Source organism: Podarcis cretensis (assembly GCF_951804945.1).
Source record: "Podarcis cretensis genome assembly, chromosome: 6".
NCBI lineage: Eukaryota > Metazoa > Chordata > Lepidosauria > Squamata > Lacertidae > Podarcis > Podarcis cretensis.
Genome location: NC_137175.1, coordinates 65,574,111 through 65,597,991, shown reverse-complemented (window position 1 = coordinate 65,597,991; position 23,881 = coordinate 65,574,111). Strand labels below are relative to the sequence as shown.

General features: G+C 40.5%; 1 protein-coding gene across 1 annotated transcript; it reads left to right on the top strand.

Moving 5' to 3' along the window:
- Positions 1–3,666: 3,666 nt before the first annotated feature.
- On the top strand, positions 3,667–21,122 carry ZRANB2 (zinc finger RANBP2-type containing 2). Its single transcript, XM_079982499.1, has 10 exons — positions 3,667–3,953; positions 6,746–6,798; positions 6,889–6,997; positions 10,398–10,480; positions 12,107–12,183; positions 12,649–12,792; positions 15,047–15,219; positions 16,838–16,918; positions 18,340–18,501; positions 18,972–21,122. Exons 1-10 carry the CDS (start codon positions 3,898–3,900, stop codon positions 19,033–19,035), a joined length of 1,002 nt encoding a protein of 333 aa, XP_079838625.1. The 5' UTR covers positions 3,667–3,897; the 3' UTR covers positions 19,036–21,122.
- Positions 21,123–23,881: the final 2,759 nt, after the last annotated feature.

Below are 23,881 nucleotides of genomic sequence, written 5' to 3'. Positions count from 1 at the left end.
ATCAAAGTCATTCTGAGGAAACACTCCGCATCTCATTGGTACAGTGGTACCTTGGGTTACATACGCTTCAGCTTACATATGCTTCAGGTTACACACTCCGCTAACCCAGAAATAGTGCTTCAGGTTAAGAACTTTGCTTCAGGATAAGAACAGAAATCGGGCTCTGGCAGCGCGGAAGCAGCAGGAGGCCCCATTAGCTAAAGTGGTGCTTCAGGTTAAGAACAGTTTCAGGTTAAGAACGGACCTCCGGAATGAATTAAGTACTTAACCCGAAGAACCACTGTATGTGCCTTTGCACCTCAGTCTTGACAAAAAAAGCATGTAAGAAATGTTTAAACATTTGCACTTATGTAGGAAACATAGAACGCTGCTTTAAGTCTTTTCAGAGCTAGAAATACGTGATACGTTTTGGTCCAATTCTGAAGAGTAAATATTTTACTTATTGGAAAAGTAAATATGAACTGACAGTATAAATGTAATTATTACTCTGTTGGGGGACTTGTTATTTCTCATTCCTTTGACCATTCTATTTTGAAGATACCTTTTAAAGCCTTTGCTTTGCAGGAGTCAAATCAATGGTATATGTTATCAAGAGGAAAGTACGCAGAGAGACAGCACAGTCTTCCGATTCATTTTATCGCACTTGCATTCTAAAATGCCATAATTATGGCTAATTTTGCCTTTCAAGCCCCAGCATGACTCATGCCTAGAGACAATGGATTTTACATTTTGCCAGATAGACCTGACAATTATATTTTAAAACATTTATTTTTACACCTTTAATAAAAGATAACCCTCCAAGTTAATATTCCGTCGCCACTGGGTATTAAAATTGTGTGCTGCTAAAGTGCCACCTACTGTATCATCAGGAACAATACACGGCATGATAATGTGAGTCTTGCTCATAAGTTTTGGAAGCCAACACACACAATTAGTTGTGCGTAGGATTAAGAACTGTGCAATTTGCTCCCAGAAGTCTCCCAGCCATAGGCTCGACAAAACAATCATGTGACTTATGGGATTGTCAGCACAGTCTGCAGGGTCAGGGTCAAGCTCTGGGAGGAATTGCACCCTTTCTGAGATTTGTGCATGCATTCTGTGCCTTATTTTAAGTACTCTTCTCACTTCTAAAATAATTACAGTGTTACTGAATATTCTAGGTATTAATTGCACTGATTCCTCATAGATGTGGGACCAGGAGTAAAGCACCGGTAATACAACTTTGATGTATTACCTTTGACTACTTTTTCTGAGAAATACAGCTCCAGTTCTGTGACCTGTTATGGGTAACTTTTGCTAGGTTTTCAGGAAACTGGGTAGAGGATGTTAAGTCATGTCCTTTATTAATTAGCATTTGTGAAAAGCTGTTTCTGAAGCAAGCCTATGGTCTGCTTAAAAAAAGAAAACATACAGTAGGGGTGTGGCCCTCCAGGTGCTATTGGACTACAACTCCTACAACCCCCAACTATAGGCCATGCTGACTGAGGATGATGGGAACTGGAGTTCAACGGCCTCTGGAGGGCCCCAGGTTCCCCATCCCTGTCATGGGGCAGGAGACCACACACAGGACAGCAGTATGCTTATGTGGAACAAACCCTGTGGTGCTGTTCCTTTCCTTTCTGTCATGGTGCGTCTGCACCCTATGCACTGTTATGAAAAATAAAAGGTCTGGATGCACCTGCCCTAACAAACCCCTCAGATTCGAGCGCCAGAGCTCAAAAAGACTGAGTGCAGATAGAGAAGGTGGAAAAAACATCCCTTAACAGGCTGTTTCCTTCTGGCATGCAAGCCTCTGACTGTCCTGGCATACTGCCTTGGCATGGATGCCAAGGGAACATGGGTGGGTGGATGTAAAGAATCTGTAATGCCCTATAAGGAGAAAGACCACACTCCCCAATGTTTGTTCTGTGGCAGTGTCAGCAATATACAGTGGTACCTCTGGTTAAGTATTTAATTCGTTCCGGAGGTCTGTTCTTAACCTGAAACTGTTCTTAACCTGAAGCACCACTTTAGCTAATGGGGCCTCCTGCTGCTGTCACGCCGCCGGAGCACGATTTCTGTTCTCATCCTGAAGCAAAGTTCTTAAGCCAAGGTACTATTTCTGGGTTAGCAGGGTGTGTAACCTGAAGCATATGTAACCTGAAGTGTATGTAACCCGAGGTACCACTGTACTTTGAGTTATTCCAGGAGCAGTCTAAGTCTAAGTTATTGTTCTTGTCTAGAGTTCATTTAAAGGTGGTTCGCCACTAGTGATATTTTGCACCTTCCTTCCAGGACCAAGTTTCAGAAAAGATCTGCCACTTTAGCAGGGCAAATTATAACTCAATGATCTCTTGGCACACCGAAAACATGTTATAAGCAAATAAATGAACCAACGGTGACAACATACCAACAGGAAGCGGAAGTCAGTGTGCCAAAAACAGTAGGATATTTCTCAGGATACATGACTGAATGTAAGGCAATGTTGTCTCGTGCTATGTAGATGCTTGTTTATACATGATAGGCACCTGCCCTCACATGTGTGCACACTAAGCTGTTCAATTATTGCTACAGCAATGTGATTCAAGACGCAATGATAAGAGTTGGTGGGTAGACTAAGTCTAGTAGTATGCAATAGTAAGGAAGCCTGAAGGAACTCCAAGCTTTGAAGAAATACATAAAATTTTGGATTGCTATTGTCAAGCATAGAGTGACTCTTGTGGAATGGAAAGAATAGAAAACCAAGCTGGAAGAAGGGTTGCAATGGAGCACAGTGGGGAACTTTGGCCCTCCAGATGCTGCAGAATGGCATAAATTCCAGCATGCATGGCTTAATGGCCAGGGGTGGTGGCCGTTGTCATTTAGCATCTGGAAGACCAAAATCCCAACATCTGAAGTGCAGCATCGTGTAGAAGGGCACAGATGTAAGAGTGAACAGGAGTATTCTGCACTGCAACGTTTTGTTGTAGGTCCTATTAGTCACCGTGTAACTTAAAATGTCTTCTGGCCGTGAAAGGGAGCTATTTCACTTAGATTCGTCACAGGCTCCTAAGGACAGCAACAGAAACGCCAGAGAGTTGGGGAGAGTCTTTGAGATTATGTGTCTCCCCCAGCCACTCCCTTGCCTACCAACAAGAAAAAAAAGCAAAGGAGGTTCATTCCATCCGATCTATGGAACAAGATACCCCCATCTGCATATAGGACATCATAATAACCAATGCAGGTATATGTACATTGGGAAAAGGTGGATAATCCTGAGCGGGGAATCAGTGATAAGAGACCTGAGTCTCATTTCGAAAACAAAACCTAGGCGATCGAAGCTCACGTGGCAGCCTCTCCACAGCTGTCCATCTATTTAGGGGGATCCGTCAGTCATTCCAGCTCTTCCTTTCCTCCAACTCCGTGTGGCAAACTTATTTCCCGCAAACCATAATTCTTTCCCCGCCCAAAAAACAGGTTCTTCCTTCCTCCACCGTCCATCAAATCAACCCTTTTTTTGCACGACCCCGTATCTCGCCCTCCCAGCGCTGTACGGTCCTCCCCCCGCCAGGTGCCGCTCTCCGCAAACCTCTCCTCTTTCCCGCCGCGGGAGTTGCAGAGCCGTCTACCCGCAACGCCTGATCCTGATTTGAATAAGTGGTGACGTGTGCGCCGGCGAGCCGCGCGAGTCCCGCAGCTCCGAGAAGCCGCGAGAGCAGGGAGCGCTTGACGCGGGGGTCAGAGCGTGTGAGAGTTGCGGGCCCGGCGGAGCAGGCAGCACCAGAGGCAACCCCATCACCCCGCAAGGACCCCTCCTGGGGTCCTCACCCGAGGCCCATTTGCTGGCAGTGGCGCAGCAGCCCCCCTCCGCTTCGTGTCATTCCGGGGAGCTGAGGGGAAGGAGCGGGACAAGACACCGGGCCGAGCCTGCCTTCCGAAATGTCGACCAAGAATTTCCGCGTCAGCGACGGCGACTGGATCTGCCCGGACAAAAAGTGAGCGGAGGAGGAGGCAGCGAAGGAAGAAAGGCCGGGCGGGCGAGGGAGAGGCCTGGGGCGGGACGCGGGTAGCAGTGAGGCCTCGGCCCCCGGGGTGTCGCGGCGGGCGGAGGGAGCGCGCTTTTTTCTCTCTCAGACACACGCCGCTTTCCTGGGGAACGGAGAGGTAGGCTGCTGCTGCTGCTGCTGCTGGGCCCGCTTTCCCTCAGCGCCTTCAATGGTCCTTTTGTCCAGCGGCGAGGCGGGGAGAGGGATGGATGGAGAAACGCGCGTCTTCGCTTTGCCCGTTGTTGTTGCCGTTGCCGCCGGTCCTCCTCCTGAGCTGCTTCGTTCCCCCCTGCAGAATATTCCTGCCTGCGGGTGAAAACCCGGGAGTGGGGAGTTTCCGGCCGTTCATTTGTTTGTTTATTGAGTTTGTATCCCACCTTTCTTCTAACGTTCGGCCTCATTGCAAGGGCCAGGGTTGTAGTGAGTGAGAGCACATGCTGCAACATTATTATTATTATTATTATTATTATTAATACCCCGCCCATCTGGCTGGGTTTCCCCAGTCACTCTGGGCAGCTCCCAACAGAACATTAAGAATAATTATAAGAATAAAGTGATAAAACATTTATCCCATGAAAATAGGGACAGCCCAATTCCATAATGATCATTTTTGATATTTATACCCCGCACATCTGACTGGGTTGCCCTAGCCACTCTGGGCGGCTTTGAACATATATAAAAACATAATGAAACATTAACCTTTTTTTAAAAAAAGAACACTTCCCTATACAGGATTGCCTTCAGGGAGCTCAGGAGTCAGAAAACTGCATGCTCTTCAACATTTCTCCAATGCTAATAGGACATCCCTAAGGAAATGTAGGACATTCTGGGATCAAATCAGAAACTGGGACAGCTTCTCTAAATCAGGGATGTCCCTGGAAAATAGGGACACTTGGAGGGTCTGCAGTGAAAATAGAGACATCCCCTCCAACATTTTTTCCACTGAAAATAGATGTCCTATGGAAAAGTGGAACATTCCAGGATCAAGTCAGAAATCCGGGACTGTCCCTGGAAAATAGGGACACTTGGAGGATCTGTGAGAGGGAGATAGACTGAAATTTTCTCCACGCAATGTGTAATTCTGTACATCTTTTCTTACTCATCTCTTTTTTCTTTTGCACTGCCATTCTGGCAAAGCAAGTTCAGCTGAGTTCAGTGGGGTTTAGGCTCAATGTGCGGGGTTGCTGCCTCGTAGTGGACGCTTTTCTGTTCGAAATGTGCTGCATTGCCTTTTGAAGCAAAGCAGCTATGTTTGCTATGAGGGATGCATGGGATGTTCTGTGGATGTTTTTTGACAATTGTTCTTGGAAACCTGGCAGCCTTAAATTGCCACAGCACTAGAAAGTTATGGGGTAACGACAATCATAATGTCTGCAGAAATGAAAGATAAATGTGCCAATCTCTGTTGGAACAAGTTCAAATTATTACATTTTCGAATCTCATGCTGGAACTAGCTAAAATACCATGTAGTAGTGAGCAAGCTAAGAACTTGAAAAGGCATTGGTGGGAAACTATATTGTTCAGCTGTTTACACATTTTTATCACTCATTGTATGTGTTTCAGATAGTATTTTAAAAAGCCAGTGAATTCTAAACACTTAACATATACTGGTATAAAACATATAAAATTGAGTCATTGGCTGTGTTTATGCATTGCTGAGCCATGTTTTGTTTTAAACATGGCTTGTTCAACAAACTACAGATCACCTCACCAGTGAGGAAACAAGCTCCACCTTTTTCTTTTTGCTTGCTTTCAGCTGCTTTTGCTGGGTTCAGGTATAATGCCTAGCATTTGTTAAAACAGCCCTGGTCCATAAGCCAACAACAAATCAGTTCTTTGGTTGTCCTTGAATACAGTGGTGCCCCGCTAGACGAAAGGGTTTTCCGTTTTGGAGGCGCTTCGCAAAACGAATTTCCCTATGGGCTTGCTCCGCAAGACGAAAATGTCTTGCGAGTTCCTGTGGGGTTTTTTTCCTTTTTCCCCCCTTTTCCTAAGTCCTAAGCCGCTTATCAGCTGATCCGCTAAAAGCCGCTAAACGCGCTAATCCGCTAAGCTGTCAATGGGCTTGCTTCGCAAGACGAAAAAACCGCTATAAGAAGAGCCTCACGGAACGGATTAATTTCGTCTTGCGAGGCACCACTGTATTTCCACCACACTTGCCATCTTTTCCTGCCACACCAGTGTAGTGTTTTGAGAATCACTGGACTACTCTTAGAATCCTTTAACTTTGGCAGTTTAGGCTGATGCTGATTGCAGCTGGAGTCCAGCAACATCTGAGCATCACAGGTTTCTTATCACTAATCTAAAACATGCCAGCTATAAAGCATTTTTAATATATACAAAGCTTCTGAAAGCCCTTGTTGCCCAAGTGCCTTATTTAGAAGATGACCATTATCTTGCCAGAGGTAGTACAAACTCAGTTTCAGTAACGGTGTTACTACTGAAATGTTTAGGTATAAAGTCACACAGTTGTAATGTTTCTAGTGAGTTATTAACATACTGTGTTGCATACCTTTTGCATGGAAGAAGAATATTCAAAAAGTTAATGAGGTGCAAGCAACATGAATATCTTAAGACTGACTCTATATTTGTGTTTAGAAATTTAGTTTTAAAATGTAGACTGCAATCCTAAGCATACTAACTGGGGGAAAATCCCATTAAACTCGGTAGAACTTTAAAGTTATTGTTTAATATCATGTTTAGAAAAAATGGCTCTTCAGTCATGTTTCCTTTTTTTGAAGGTGTGGAAACGTTAACTTTGCTAGAAGAACCAGCTGCAACAGATGTGGTCGAGGTAATTATAAGTTATGGTTCTTTTGAGAGGGAAATTTATTGCAGAAACTCCAATTTATAATAAATTGTCTGAATCTTGTTAACCTTTCAGAAAAAACCACAGAGGCCAAGATGATGAAAGCTGGGGGAACTGAGATAGGGAAGACACTTGCTGAAAAAAGCCGTGGTCTATTCAGTGCTAATGATTGGCAGTGTAAAACGTACGTTTATCCTAAAGCTCTAGTTCATTTCTAATTTCTATTAAACGTGTGCTTTTTCTCTTTTAATATCTAATTGTCTATTTTTAGCTGTCTGTTTTTCTTCCTTTTCTTTATTATCCGCATGTATTTCCTACTTTTTATGCAAACCAATCCTATGTATGTTTACTCAGAAGTAAGTCCCACTGTGCGCATAGGATTCCAGTGTTATGCTTGTGCTACTGCCATATTATTTACAACCACATGCATTATAAAAATATTAAAACATTAAAAATTCAATTATAAATCCTTTAGTTGACAGCACTAAATATTTTAATTTCCTCTTCATTCTTAAGCACTCTTTTTGCAATTCATATTGGAAAATAAAATTGACCTAAAGGTTTTCATATAGCCTGAGATAAAAGTGCAGCCATGTGATGCCTATTGAAAGTCAACTTTCTGAATTTATAAACATTTATTTGTATTAGTAATTTAGTCTGAATTAAGTGGCATTAGTTGATTGGCATCTGTTTCTCTTCTCCTTTCCCTTATTTCACTGACATCATATGGGAACTGCATAATTGCACTACAATTTGTATGTAGTAGAAGAGTATTTCCCCAAACTTCATTTTGCTGACCCGCAAAAAAAAAATCAGTTTGGTTGCCTGCTGACTCGAATTACAGGGCTTTGCTTTCTTTTTCTTAATTGTACTTTGTTCAGATGTCATCCAAGTAGGAGAATAGGTTTGTTGTGTATGTTGTTGGAACTGTTTTCACTACACAAAATAAGTCTTCACCAATCTATCTGCTATAAAAGGAGATAATTGTTGTCAGTTCTGTATTTTGATTAAAAGTTGTTTAAATATCAGTGATATTCACTATTGTATACTTAAAGTATTTTGTTTTTTGGTTTTTTTTTAATAATTTTTATTCATTTTTCAAACACGTAATAAAAGCAAAGCACAAAACAAAAAGTCAAAACACAAAACAAAAACATACAACACATTTAAACAAATATAACTTCAAAATTGTATTTTCATACCCTTCTTTCCTTCGACTTCCCCATACCTCCCCATCCCTGCATCCTTGTTTTATGATTCTTTAGCAACCCTTTGGTCAATTTATCCTGATTCCCTTTCATTAAATTTCCTTTAGTTTTTTGGTTACAGCTGTAATTCTCTGTTTCTTACCCCTTGACATCTTAGCATTCCTCAATTTTGCAACAGTTTTTAAGGTATATTTTAAATTTCTTCCAGTCCTCTTCCACTGTCTCCTTCCCCTGGTCACGGATTCTGCCCGTCATCTCAGCCAGTCCCATAAAGTCTATCATCTTTGTTTGCCATTCTTCTAGAGTAGGTAGTTCTTGCATCTTCCAATACTTCGCCAGTAGAATTCTTGCTGCTGTGGTAGCATACATAAAGAAAATCCTATCCTTCTTTAACACCAATTGGCCAACCATGCCCAAGAGAAAAGCCTCTGGTTTCTTAGGAAAAGTCCACTTAAGGACTTTCTTAATTTCATTATAGATCATTTCCCAGAAAGCTTTAATCTTCGGGCAGGTCCACCAAAGGTGATAAAAAGTACCTTCAGTCTCATTACATTTCCAACATTTATTATTTGGCAAATGATAGATTTTTGCAAGCTTGACTGGGGTCATGTACCACCGATAGATCATTTTCATTATGTTTTCTTTTAAAGCATTACATGCAGTAAATTTAATACCGGTAGTCCATAACTGTTCCCAGTCAGCAAACATAATATCATGACCGATGTCTTGTGCCCATTTAATCATAGCTGATTTCACCGTCTCATCCTGTGTGTTCCATTTCAACAGCAAATTATACATTCTTGATAAGTTCTTAGTATTGGGTTCTAACAATTCTGTTTCTAGTTTTGACCTCTCTTTCTGAAATCCTATTTTCCTGTCCTGTTTAAATGTCTCATTTATCTGATGATAGTGCAACCAATCTCGAACTTTGGGCTTTAATTTCTCGTAACTCTGAAGTTTAACCCTTTCACCATCATATTCTAAAATTTCACAATATTTTGGCCATTTAGAGTCCATATTAAGCTTTTTCACTTCCTTAGCTTCCATTGGTGACACCCACCTGGGAGTTTTACTTTCCAACAAATCTTTATATCGAATCCAAACATTATACAATGCTTTCCTTACAATATGGTTTTTGAAGCCTTTATACACCTTTGCCTTGTCATACCATAAGTATGCATGCCAACCAAAGCTATTATCATAACCTTCCAGATCCAAAATGTCTGTGTTCTCAAGAAGTAGCCAGTGTTTCAACCAGCAAAAAGCTGCCGATTCATAATAAAGTCTTAAGTCCGGCAGGGCAAACCCCCCTCTGTCTTTTGCATCAGTTAAAATCTTAAATTTTATTCTGGGCTTTTTGCCCTGCCAGACAAATTTTGATATGTCTTTCTGCCACTTCTTGAAACAGTCCATCTTGTCCAAAATCTGCAACGTCTGAAATAAAAATAGCATTCTATGCAATACATTCATCTTAATAGTAGCAATTCGGCCTAACAAGGAAAGTTTCAACCTTGACCATATTTCTAGATCTTTCTTTACTTCTAACCAACATTTTTCATAATTATCCTTAAATAAATTCACATTCTTAGATGTTAAGTTTATCCCCAGGTATTTCACTTTTTTCATTATTTCCAAACCTGTTTCATTCTGAAATCTCTCTCTTTCCTCCATTGTTAAATTTTTTTCCAACACTTTCGTTTTTTGTTTGTTCAATTTAAAACCTGCTACTCGACCAAATATTTCAATTAATTCTAATACTCTTTTAGTACTAGTGTCTGGCTGTTGCAGGGTCAATACTAGATCATCTGCAAATGCTCTTAGTTTGTAGTGTCTAACTCCGACCTGAATTCCTTTAACCAACTGGTCCTTTCTAATCATGTTTAACAAAACCTCCAGGACTGATATAAAAAGCAAAGGGGATATTGGGCATCCCTGCCGTGTACCTTTTTCTATGAATATTTCTTCCGTTACCACATTGTTTACAATTAACTTAGCTTTTTGTTTCGAATATATTGCACCTATACCGTTTTCAAAACCTTGGCCTACCCCCATCCCTTGGAGATTCTTCTTCATAAAACTCCAACAAATATTGTCAAAGGCTTTCTCCGCATCCACGAAAATCAGAACAGCCTTCCTGTTAATGTCGACTTCTAACAACTCCAAAATGTCTATAATGTTCCTCATGTTGTCTGACATATGTCTCCCTGGGAGAAAGCCCGTTTGGTCCTTAAAGTATTTTGGAAGTAATAAAATGACTCCTGTAGGTCTCAAAAATGGGTTTTAAAATTTGAGGTATTGACTAGTTTAATTTCTTAATTTTTGAACCAATGTAGTTCCGGTATTTAAACTGTCAATCATATGTTTTTCTTCCCAAAGATGTGGCAACGTTAACTGGGCCAGGAGATCAGAATGCAATATGTGCAACACTCCAAAATATGCCAAACTTGAGGAAAGGACAGGTATTTGTTTCAAATTATCTAAAATAATGTTTTTAGAGATAAGGCACATGCAACCATGTTCCCTCCTCCTTTGTGAGCAGCTTTTGTGATAAAGCAATGTTGAACTTTGGGAACTGTTGGCTTGGAACCAAAAGCATTCCACACATTGCTTAATTTTGCTTCTGCTTTAGCAATTTTCTCTGGGGTTGTGGCAATTTGAAGTTAAGTTTCTGAGAGATTTGGGTGTGTCCTGGAAAGAAAATGAAAATCTGCTGAAAGGGCACCAAAACCATTATGGTAGACCATAATGGTGAAATAAGAGACCCCATAACTTCTTCAAGAGTTACTGAGATTTCCAAACATCTTACTTCACATGTTGAGAGAACATAGGTGAAGAGACTTGGCCTTGTTCTCAGCCCCCTTGTGTTGCTAATAACTAGACCCTTGAGATCTTTGTGTTAAGCTGGTTTGGTTCTGTATGCTACATTATAACGCTTGTCAACAAGTTACCTTAATGTGCACACACACAACAAAAGGCCTTTCTCCCTCTGCCATACATAGCAAATACCACCGCTACATTGATCTGCGTGTTTTGTCAATCCCCTCTTCCCAGCTCCATCAATGCTTAGCACATGCCCTTCCTCTGCCACCTCTCAGCACTAAGGAGTGCTCAGTATGAGAGTTACCGCTCCTCTCTACCTTTGTATCCTTGCCTCTTGCAGACCATGTGGAGTAGGAAGGTGCAAGCACTCTGCAGAATGTAAGTGCTTGAGCTTTGAATACTGCCTCAAATTGAGAGGTGCGAGAGAGGAGGAAACTTCTTCCTAACTTCAAAGGAAATGGGTGTCTGAAATGACTGCCACAGAGATGGACAAAGCAGCTGTGGAAGGGGGTCTCCAAATTCCAAGTGCAGGAAGAAAGCAGATTAATAATAATAATAATAATAATAATAATAATTAATTTATTATTTGTACCCCGCCCATCTGGCTGGGTTTCACCAGCCACTCTGGGCGGCTTCCATAAAAACCAAAAATACACTAAAATATCACAGATTAAAAACTTCCCTGAACAGGGCTGCCTTAAGATGTCTTCTGAATGTCAGGTAATATTTATCGCTTTGACATCTGATGGGAGGGCGTTCTACAGGGCAGGCGCCACTACCGAGAAGGCCCTCTGCCTGGTTCCCTGTAGCTTTGCTTCTCGCAATGAGGGAACCGCCAGAAGGCCCTCAGCGCTGGACCTCAGTGTCCGGGCAGAACGATGGGGGTGGAGACGCTGTCTTCATGGTCCTGTGCTTCATGGAAAAATCCTCTCTCCACCACCTAGTCAGTTTTGCTCAAGCATTTCTCAGTTCTTGGGAGTGCTCAGCATGTGGGAAGCAACCATCACTATGTACTGAGTAGAGCATGTGCATATGCAACTCTCTGATCCAGTTGACTTTGGCTAGAAGTGACATGTACTTACTGGTAGAGGCAGCAGCAGCAATTACACTGATCACAACTTAACACTGAGTGGTATTAGACAAGCTTGGAAAAATTGGCACTGAGACTAAGTGACCTCTCTACTCTCTGTTGTAGAAAGAAACAATGTATATTCTTCTGTGTCCTTATGTTTGCTTTTTGACATTTCTGAAACTTCTTTTTGCAGGATATGGAGGGGGCTTTAATGAAAGAGAGAATGTTGAATACATAGAACGTGAAGAGTCAGATGGGGAATATGATGAGGTAGGCAGTATGTACCTGGTGAATGTGTATGTAATTGTCAAGACTGAGTACAGGCAACCGATCGAGGAGTGCATAAAGCCAAAACCGTGCATAGTCAAAACACATGGGTTCAATGGCAGGTGGGATTGCCAAAGCCTTTTTTCCCAGGCACCTGTCCCCTTTATAATTTTCCTCTTAAAAATTGCCAAGCGCATAAAGCCAAATGAGTGCAACTTAAATGTGCACAAGTTATGTATATAGCAGTAAGCTTCGTCCAAGTACTTAAAAGTAGATGTGGGTTGTACAGGCAACCCCTGATTTGCCTGGGGGTTGTGTTCCTGGCACCTGCGTGTTTTTGGGGTGCGTGTAAGCCCGCTCCGCCTCCTTTTCTGGCTGCTTCTGGGTTGCTGCAATGTGCTTATGTATGATCATGCATGCATTGAACAACAGTACACTCTCTTATGAATACAATGCGACCTCTTGCAGTTTGGTCGCAAAAAGAAAAAATACAGAGGGAAGCCTGTTGGTCCTGCATCTATCCTAAAGGAAGTTGAAGATAAGGAATCTGAAGGAGAAGGAGAAGAAGAGGAGGATGAGGATGGAGATCTGTCGAAGTATAAGTTGGATGAGGTAAAACCATTCTTCTGTCTTGTTGCCTTATTGGCAAAATTCACACAGCTAAACCTTGATTTGACTGCTGTTCAGAACTCTTAGATGGCTAATGTGAGTGAACTAGCAATTTGGGAATTCATCCATTCTCTTGGTGCCTTCTCCCTGTGTTCACTGGCAAACAACAAACAAGGCACGGTTTTCCTTGCCCCTCCATAAAAAAAGAAGAAAATACTGAATCCAGTTTTGGAGTTGGCTATATTCCAAGACAGCTATAAAAATAAATATATTGGGGAGGTGTTAAGTATGACAACATGTGCAAATTTTAAAAGTACTGCCTTTATCGAGAAGGTTCCTTCTCTGTATAGTTGCAATGAACTCATTGGGATCAACAGTACCCCACAAGGTAAAGTATATACAGTGGGCGCTCGGGTTGCGAATGTGATCCATGCGGGATGCACGTTCGCAACCCGCAGCGGCGCATCTGCGCACGTGCGGGTTGCAATTCGGCGCTTCTGTGCATGCGCAAAACGCAATTTAGCGTTTCTGTGCATGCGCGACCGCCGAAACCTGGAAGTAACCCGTTCCGGTACTTTTGGGTTTCAGCAGTCCGTAACCCGAGGTATGACTGTAAATCTATGAGAACAGTGTATGGGGTCTACCTGACCCTACAGTTTTTTAAACATTAAAAAACAACATATTGTGCCATTAACATGTATGCAACCATAATGGTTACAGAAGTCAGCAAAGCAATAACCATTAGTTGTAAGTTAGCTGTAACAATAACACATAGATTGCACTCATACACATGTTATTCAAGTCCCCTATGGCAACCGCCACATTTCACAACTGCAGGAGTATGAAAGAAAATGGTTACATGAAAGGCTGACTACCATTGAGATGATACCTGCACTTGCTCTTGGTGTGAGCAGTGGCAAGCTCTACCAGTTCTTAGACTGCCTTTCTCAACATCTCAGGCAAGTTGGCTATAATTTAGAAGCAGGTTCCTACAGGAGGCGGCAGTTCTTCACATAACCAGGTACTAACCTGTATGCCAAATTGGCATAGGATAATGTATGCTACAGGAAAAGGAAGCAGTGCCAGATGTGACCCCCTCGTATTGAATTAGTAAAGACAGCTCCTTAGGGTTATGCATGTGTCACATATGCACAAATGTGTGTGCATGCATGCACAGTAGCCAGCTGAAATATCCAGTTTTGACAACGGGCAAATACAGATGAATATATGAGAAATGCTTGTTCTTAGAAAATTAATTTTTCCCTCAAGAGAAATTTGTATGTTTCCATTTTTTAACCACATTTTTCATCCTCAAATGAACTAGGAGCAATACACATTCAGTTATTCCACTTCATCTTCACACCTCTGTGACCTAAGTTAGGTTTCAGAGGCCACATGGTCTTCGAGTTGCCATATTTCCAAAAGTGAAAATCCAGATGAGAGTTGTTTAGCCTTTTTTTGTTTTAGCATACGTGAATCTGTTTACACATCGCCGTCCTCTCTACCCAAGTGCCCTGTGGCTCTTCAGATGCCACTGCAGCCCCCTGTTCTTCTGCTGCCGTTGTGGAGTGGCTGCATGTGGCAGGTGGAAGGCTGAAAGTGACATTGTGTGCGCTCTCCCCCCAGCGCCACGGGTAGACCGTGAAGTCACTGAAGCCCAGGCTGGTGGGGATGGGCGGCAGCAGCGGGGCGGGGCCGTCGCTACCTCCATGGGGTGGCTTGACAGGGGTGGTCTTGATGTCTCCCGGGTACAGGACAATGGGCGTAGAAGGGCCCGACTGCTTCGGTATCCTGCACTACGACTTGCACTTCTGTACAGTGTGATCTGCCACCCTGCTGCCGTCGCTCTCATTGCCCGGAGGAGACACCTCAGGTGTGCCTGGCAGGGAAGCAGGCAAAACTGCCGCTGCAGTTTCTTTCCACACACGGCTTGTCACCCAAAAGTGGCCGCAACCCTGACCGCCAAACATTGTTGCCATTTTCCAAGTCCGATTCCCGGATGTGTCAAGGTTTTCCCGGACATATGGCAGCCGTAGCTGGTCTGTTTCATGGCCGAGTAAGGATTCCATCCAGGTTTCCCTGGACTCAGGCTGAAGTTTATTTTATTTTATAAATAAAGGTAAGTATGCTGCAAGTTGTTTAACTGCACCGTGTTAAATTGTTTTGAGGCAGGACAAAGATACATATACCGTATAAATGAAATAGTTTTCCGAATGCTTTGTTTCTAACAAAAATAACTTGTTGGGGTTTTTTTCAGGATGAAGATGAAGAAGATGCAGATCTCTCAAAATATAATCTTGATGCTAGCGAGGAGGAAGATTCCACCAAGAAGAAATCTACAACTAGGCGCAGCCGTTCCAAGTCTCGATCTTCTCGTTCACGATCTTCATCTCGCTCATCCTCCCACTCAAGCTCAAGGTCTAGGTCCAGGTAAACGGGTACAGGTCAAGGGTAACGCCAGACAAAATGTCAGTATCTAACTTTCTTTATTTACATCTCTTTTGTGATTGATTTTTTTTACTTTTTATTTTTCACGGTTTGAGATAAGCTAATAAATCTTACATAGCTAGCCTGCACAGGTAGTCTGTGCTTAAACTGAGAAAACTGCAGGTGCATACTATAAATGTCAGGGTACGTGTTAGTGTAATAGACAGTGTAAGTGAACATTTTCTTACTGACCAAGTAAACTGTAGCTTATAATTTTAATTTTATATCTCTAAACAAACAGGCTTTCTCTGTCACTCTTGCTGGTTAGGTTTGTGATGGCACCAAATATTTGATACCAGTTTTTTGCTTCATCAGAAATACTCTTATATGCTACATTTCCATGGTGTATCAGTTGCAGGAAATGCTCTATGAACCCTGGCAAATACAACCATTCTTTGGTGACTTACAGCCTGGATAATCCAGTTAACAATGGTTATTTTCCCCCAGCATTCTGTATTCTCTGTGTTGGAGATCACCTTATGTAGCCACTGTCCTGTATATAGAATAATACTATTGAGAGAAGATAATTCTACATAATTATTGCAGAACATCGAATAAATAAAAATATTTAATTTGTCAGTTTGCTGGTTGAAACTTTGGAGAAATGTAGTTTGGTACATAAATTTTGAAGTTATTGACACTCATATGCCTTTTGGGTGCTAGTTAAGCCGCAAATGCAATTTTAATGTCAAATGTGTTTCCTAGTGGTTATGTTATTTGAGAATAAACTCCTGGCAGGCAATAAAAAATGTTTCCCAAGTGGAATTAAAATTTTGAGACAAACTTCTTCATTAATATGGAACAGTGCTACGGGAACACTTCTTAATTTGGGAATTGTGGAATCTACTGTGCCTCCATGTTTGGCTTATAGATACATGCCAGGCTTCTTGAACTGCCCCTTCCTGAAAACAGTTGTTTGAAAAATAATTGTAGAATGTTCACTGGTCTATTAGAACAAATCTTTAACTCTTGCCTTCAGAGCATCCTAGCGTTTATTTTTTGACACAATTATAACATTGGAAGTTGGCTTCTTTACATTATTTACAATATCTGGTTTTCAATTTTGAGCCAAATATTTCTTACTAACTTTTAATGTTTAAAAGTAAAATTTTAGAATTTTTTGTATATGCAGCTTATAAACTGAGGTTAATAACAGATGATATTATTAACATTTTAAGGTAACTTAATATTTTATCTTTTATTGATCAGGATCCAAAAAACCCTGAAAGCCCATGAGGGCCTTAGGCTTGTATTTCTTTAATGACACTCCCTTTTTACTAAGTGGCAAACTGCTTTTAAAACTGTAAAATGTTTAAAAACCAGCTTATGACATTGTATGGAAGTTAGGTATTCAAAGCAAAAATCTGTTCAACCAGCTTAGCACATTCTGCTTCTGTTGGCTCAAAGCAGCTTTTTGGATCCTGACCAACCACTTATTAAATGCTGTGAAGGAAATAAAAATTACTTTCACTTCCAATACAAATTACATGGAAGAGTAGATTTCCATTTGATTCTTATATTTTTATTCACAAAAAAATTAAAATCCTTCATGTTGTTTCAGGTCAAGAAGCTCTTCCAGCTCAAGGTCAAGATCTCATTCCACTTCCAGAGAACGTTCTAGATCTCGTGGGTCGAAATCAAGGTGAATGAGGTAGCAACCTCTCTGCTTGTCAGAGAGAGAGAGAGAGGCGAAAAGATCACCAAAAATTACTGTTTTATTTTGAATATTTTGTTCTGACATATAATTTTTGTTCAATGCAATAACAATAATAATAGTAATGAACTTGTTATAAAAATTGTTGTATCATAAATATACTTCACTGATGTAAAAGGCTTTAAAAACATACCAGTCCTCTTTTCTGAGAAATCTCAATCAACAGAGCCCAATTTCTCTCTTTCATAGACAGCACAAAGGGAGAGGGGTCTATGTAGTTATGGACCTCACAAAACTTGCCCAAAGCAGAGTGGGAAATCCAGTTGGGAATATTGAATATGTGCACCAGTCTCCCTCAGACTGCCCTGATATTTTGTGTGTGTCAATATGCACTAGAGGGAAAGATAAAGGGTTGTACCCTATGACAGAGGAAGAGCATTGGCTTAAGGTATACAGAATGTAGCAGCCAAATTGTTCACAGGAGCAAATGTTAGTCTTTTACTGTGAGAGCTGTACCGGTTGGCTATTTACTACCAGACAGGTTTAAGGTTTTTGTGTTCATTCACAACTTGAGTTCAAAATACTTTGAATTCCTTCTGCTCCACCTTGATCACTGAAATAGTCTGATGGGGCGCTTTTGGTGGTTCTCCACGCCCCCGAGGTTCAATTGACCTTTACCAGGAACTGAACCTTGAATGTGATAGGCCGTGTATCCTGTGGAGTTCCCTCCAAATAAAAGTACATCAGGAGTCATCCCTGCTTTCTTTCAGACCCTTGTAACAGCCTTCTGCCAGTCCTTTCTTACTGATAGTTTTACTGTTGAGTACTGTGCTTTATGTTGTATACTACCTTGTTATATTTTCTGTGAAGCTACGCTTTATAAAGTAAATGAAATACAATGTGTGAGAGCCAATGCAGTGTGCAGTCGCATGTGCCTATGCAATGCGACTTCTGTATGTATATAAGATTATTGTGGCCGTACAGTCTTCCTAGTGACTATACTTGTTTTCAAAGGTCTATGAAATGCATACAGTTATGTAAAATGTCTAAACTAATGCCTCAGCCTTTTTCTTAATGTAGGGAATGTGAAAATGTTCATCTCTCACTTTAGACTTAAATTGTTTGCTGTTGCTGAGAAGCAGCAATTGCATAAAGCTGAATAATTGCTTCTGCATTGGTCTTGATCATTATATGATCAGTTCTGGTCAGTCTGTGAGTAATTTGCCCACAATCCCATATTGAGAAGCTCTTAAGGCAGAATTCTTATTGGCACAGCAGTAAGTATTTATGTCCTAATATAATTTCATTTTACATTTGCAGCGTGTGTTCTAGATTGGATATATATGTAGTAGATTGTTGCAACCTCGTTATTTATGCTAGGATTAAGTCTGATTTATTTCTTAATAAAGATCCAGCTCCAGATCCGTCAGGGGTTCTTCAACCCCAAGAAAAAGATCTTACTCAAGCTCTCGCTCATCATCTTCCCCTGAGAGAAGCAGAAAGAGAAGCCGATCTAGATCTTCATCTGGTGATCGCAAAAAAAGGCGAACGAAATCACTGTCACCTGAAAGGTTTGGGTTTCTGTAGAATAAGAATGGTTCTTTAAATGTTAACTGTGGAAGGGCTAGAAAAGGAACAGTATGTTTAAGTATTGTGTGTTTGAAGATAGCTGTTTTCATTTTTGTAGATTCCATTTATCCCAGCTGATGCCATTTCTTTTAAAAGATGGTCAAACCTTTTAGTTATTTTTTTTCATATATCTACTTCTCACCAATAAATTAGGGGGAAAAATGTTTTTAAAGTCCTGAAGCACTCTTAGATTTTTTTCTAGATTACAAATGAAGGTATTATTACCTAAAAGTTCTATATTGATGCAAACTGTGGAATGCAGTTATGATACAGAGATGAAGTCCAAATAATTGCGTTCCCAGTTCATATATTCCCCATTTTCTTTCTCCTTCCCAATTCCCCCTCCCCAATGAAAATCACTGCAATTCAAACTTACTTGTTTGCATGCTTTCTTCCATCTTTTATCTTGCAGACACCGAAGGTCATCATCTGGATCTTCTCATTCTGGATCCCGTACAAGTTCTAAAAAGAAATAATATATTAAAACTCAAACACACACGAAAATAGTCCACTGCATGAGACATTTTTAAGAAGTTGGTGTCTTACTTGGTCAGAAGTGCTAAATCCTGCTAGTAGAGATGCATGTTTAATGGAAAACTGCAGCTATTTTAATTCATGAAACAAAATGTAATGAAATATTTTAAGCCATAAATTGCCTCCAGAAAGGTGAGTAGCATGACTTTTTTTTTCTAAGTGCCTGCCCCTTCTTGATTTGACTGGTTTGTTGCTTCCCAGTTCTAAGACTAATTTTGTTGAAGAACTTTCTATGTTATGCTGCCATTCTGATCTGTCATTTAGCCTTCACGTTTGCTAGTCACAAAACTACCAAGGGGACAGTTCATTTGATGTTGATATGCACTCTGGTTTCTAAACTAGTCCCGGCCTCTCCTTCCCCACCACCAGCTATTCCTGCAAGGATCACAAAAGCAACTGTAGTAGATCTTCAGATGCAAATCAAGAGATACTTCAGAGAGAGAACTGCCTTCCATAAGCAAGTGTTGTGCTTTCTAAGTGAAAATAAATCAAACTAGAAAACAATTACTCTTTCAGTAGACAGGATCAAAGTAGACATGTAAGCTACCTTGTGTTGCTTCTTAGATAGGCAGCCAGAAACAAAACTTGGTTACAATTTTGCCCTGATGCTGCATCTGTGAGTACTTTCTGGTGGCATGTAACTTCCTAAGTTTCTGGCAGCCACATCCTGGCTAATCAATAGCTCTGTTTTTGCTGCAGCACAAAAAATATATGCACAGCATCTAAAGGAATGTGTAATTTTCCTTCCTACTGGAGCTTTTCAGGCATCTCTCTCTGTGTCCCTTCCCCAAAAAGCTGTTCCTGAAGTACTCTCTTGAGTCATTCAATTTTAGTACCAGAACTGGACGCTGGTGTGCCATCTCCCCCTCCACCCTCCATCACATGCATGGAATCTTTGGTTCATGCTAGAAATTGGGCCGCTAGTGTATATTAAGATACAATTAAGTACAGGCAATGGCCTTTTTGCGCACAAAGTACAAACGTGTAGGTGCTGCAACCAGGAAGTGGCCAGGAAAGGGTGTGGGGCAGGGACGTAACGGGCTTACACACACTCCGCTGATGCAAGCAGGGGTCAGGAACTCAGTCCCCATGCAAAACAGTTGTGCCCTGTACTAAGATCCAAAGCGCTCAGATTTTGTGAAATGTTTTCCAAATGTGTAGAAATGTAATAACAAAATCAGTTTCTTCTAAGTCAGTAAAATTCAATTTACACTAGAAAACTATATATTTATAACTCTCCCAGAAAACACTGTGACTCTTCTAAAGTATAAATGCTTACTTAAACAAATCACAAATCATCGCATATCTTTTTGGATGACTGTAAATTTATGGCTTAAAATGCTTCATTAAATTTGTTTTACTAGCAAATATTTGTTAAATACTGACCATTCTTAAGCTCCGTTTGCTTGGGAGAAATGTGTCTTCGGTGAGATCCCAAGGTAAGTATGTTAAGGAAGCTTAGTGGTTCTAGGAAAGAAGCTGTATATCTTACTTGTATATTGGATCATCTGCATTTTAAAGCAAACTGCACAACAACAAATGGAGCAGAACTTGTCTTTATTTTATTTTTATTTTATGAACATCTTAATTTTTTTGGACTGATCAAAGACAAAGTAAAATGGTTTTGCTGTAGAAATATTTTGGATAAATTTTGCAGGAAAAAAAATGCCCTGTAATCCTGTGTTGCTTTCTCTTAGGTATCTTTTCTTTTTCTTTTCTCTCTTCCTTTTTGCTAAGCATAGCTTAGGTTGCACAAGAACAAATAGTCTTTGTAACTGTGCCTCTGACTTCTTGAAAGTCTGTCTAAAAGTGTGAAAATCAGATTTGCTAGATGCTACATGTTAATTTAGTTATTCTTGTGCTTTGTATTCTGAAGTATTGTACCTAACAAGTTCTTAAACTCAGCAAATTATAGGTTAGAGATGACTGGGAAAATTATGGGTTTCATTTGGCTTGGATTAAAATGTACTGGTTTGTTCTATGACGATATAATTCTGTAGACATATGTAAATAAAGCATGTCAATCAAAGATGAAGTGTGCACCTGTCTGAATAATTTCAAAAATATTGAATATTCTGCAAGTTAGTTCCATTTTGCATTCATGTGGGTCTATTCTGAGTATTTGGTAGTTGGTTAAGATCAGAGAGATGTGTTATTTACACTCCTTGGCTTGCCTCCTGTGCCTCTACAGTGGATTAACTAGCTAACTTTCAGCAAAGCTCATCTTCCAAAACTGAAAGAGGTCTGTAAGAGATTGCATCATAGTAACCACCAGCAATAACAGAGTTCTTAACCTATGCTGCATGGTGTTATCATTTAGAAATGCTTGCCTTCTATTGTTAAGACTTTAAAAAAAATTACTTAGTGGTTTTTGGAAAGTGTAGTTTATTACATGCTGCAATATCACTATAATTACCCCCTGTGCTATAAGAAAATTCACAGCATGCTCTTCTCAAGCACTTACTGTTCAGTTGGTTAATAGAACTGAAAATAAAAGAACACAAACAACTATCCTATTGTAGAAAGGTTTGGGTGCTAAAATAGTTAATGAGCAATTGAACAAGTCACCTTAGCCAGAGACCATGGCAGTTAAACACCACATAAGATACAAGAAATACATACTAAATATTAAGTAAACCTAGTATTTAAAAATCTGATCTAGAACAAATTAATGCGGCATTGAAATCAATAGCCAGCTTTCATAACTTCACTGTTCTTATTTGGGGATCCTTCTGGCCCAAAGGGCAGCTGTTTGTTGCTAGGTACAGGTTGTAAGGCTGTAAAAATGTTTTCCAAAATACATTTCTGATGGGTATTCATTTTCAGAGCTGCATCTGCATTGTATCAGGAGTGTTGTAGAAGTGATCTGGAGTTTATGGGGAGAGGGAGGGGAAAATTAAAACTACACACGTGCTTGCTTGCTCACTCACACATAATTTTTTTCTTTGTTTTGCTATATAGCACAAAAGGGCTGTCATCTCTAAACCAGAAGGCTTTATTCAAAGCTATTTTCTTTGAATAAGCAGTATATGCATTTTGTTACTTAGATATTGGGATGAGATTTCTGAGGAGTGGGGAAGGGGAAATGTTTCACATAGCAAAGGGAAACATAGTATGTATTCCCTTAAAGCTTTATCCCTATTGCTGAGATACTTATTAGACTGCAGCCAGCTTGATCAGGCCAATTCATTCTCACACCCCATCCTCATAACATAAACATTCTATGAAATTGTACACTTCAAGGGGGGAAAATCTAATAGTCTATTGTCGTGTGGGTTAGAGACTAGTTTATGTCCAGACCTGTTGTGGATGCAGGTGTGTAAATAGATAGTGTGATGTGTACCTGTGTGTATGAGAGTGGCTAGATGTGTGTGTTTGTATATAAGAGCAGCTTTCACATTTCCCCGGGCGCGGGGGGATGTTCTAAAGAACCCATGATGTATAATCTAAAAAGGGCACAAGTACTGCATAAATATAAAGGCTTCAACACTTTGGAAGTCCTAGAACAGGTTTTCCCAAATTTGGGTCTCCAGCCGTTTTTGGACTACAGTTCCCATCATCCTTGGCCACTGGTCCTACTTGCTAGGGATGATGGGAATTATAATCCAACAACATCTGGAGACCCACGTTTGTTGCTGGTCTCTGTGTTTTCCCCATACAGGGTTCATTAAGGTGGAAGAGGCACCAACATCAATCTGTGCTAGGGAAATTGAGGTGGGAATTATTACCCTCTCCTCCGTTAGTAAAGGCAAAACAGCAAAAGGTGAGGTAGCTGTTTTATTCCTGCTCACAAAGATGAAATTCTGCTGAAGTTGTTTTGTTTTGTTTTTTAATCTGAAGAGGGTGACAAATAGGTTGGGAGAGTTTTAAAAGCTTGCTAAATCTTGTTTGGTTTAATGTTTTTATGAATATGCATTCATATTTATATTTATACAGTGGTGCCTCGCAAGACGAAAATAATCCGTTCCGTGAGTCTCTTCGTCTAGCGGTTTTTTCGTCTTGCGAAGCATCCCAATTAGCGGCTAAGCAGCTATTAGTGGCTTAGCGGCTTAGAAAAAGGGGGGGAGGGAAAAGCAAGCCCATAGGGAAATTGGTCTTGCGAAGCGCCTCGAAAAACGGAAATCCCTTTCGTCTAGCGGGTTTTTCGTCTTGCAAGGCATTCGTCTTGCGGGGCACCACTGTACTTTAGAGTAACTTGTCTCTTAAATGCCTAGTTCAGTACTGCTTGCATAAAGTTTATGTGCTGACTTTTGGCATTGACTTGCTACTCAGAATTATTTTATTGCTATTTGGGAGAGAATGTTGAAAGTATGTAGATACCATTGATAAGTATTATAAATTATTGGGTCTTTTTAAAGCACAATCATAAAATGAAATGGGATGTTTCCAGTAACAGAAAAGCAGCTGAGCAATAGAAATGTATCACTTAATTTCCCTGCGGGGACAGATGCCCTCTAGGGCAGCGTTGGTGTTACTGGAATAAGATTCCTCAGACAGTTTTTACAGCTTATCGTTATAGATGTTTCCTCTTAGGTAGCTTTTTAACCCTTCTATAAATTTAAGCTTCCAACTGGATTTTATGGATAGTGTATGTTAAAGTAATAGATGGTTTCTGCTGTAATTTTATCTTTTCCTCATTTACAGTTATAAAAATCTTGTTTTTTAAAATCATGGCAGATGCTAAGTCTTACACAGATATATATCACTATTACATACCAATAGTATCGGTATGTAATAACAGCAGCTTTGGACATTGTAAAGAAGTATCCGTATCCAGAGATTCAGTCA

Bases quoted from the DNA above. Each gene is read 5' to 3' on its own strand.
- ZRANB2 (XM_079982499.1), top strand. From the start codon at position 3,898: ATGTCGACCAAGAATTTCCGCGTCAGCGACGGCGACTGGATCTGCCCG. The intron at 10,481-12,106 runs GTATTTGTTTCA...TTCTTTTTGCAG, and splicing joins CAAACTTGAGGAAAGGACAG to GATATGGAGGGGGCTTTAAT. The intron at 16,919-18,339 runs GTGAATGAGGTA...TTCTTAATAAAG, and splicing joins TCTCGTGGGTCGAAATCAAG to ATCCAGCTCCAGATCCGTCA.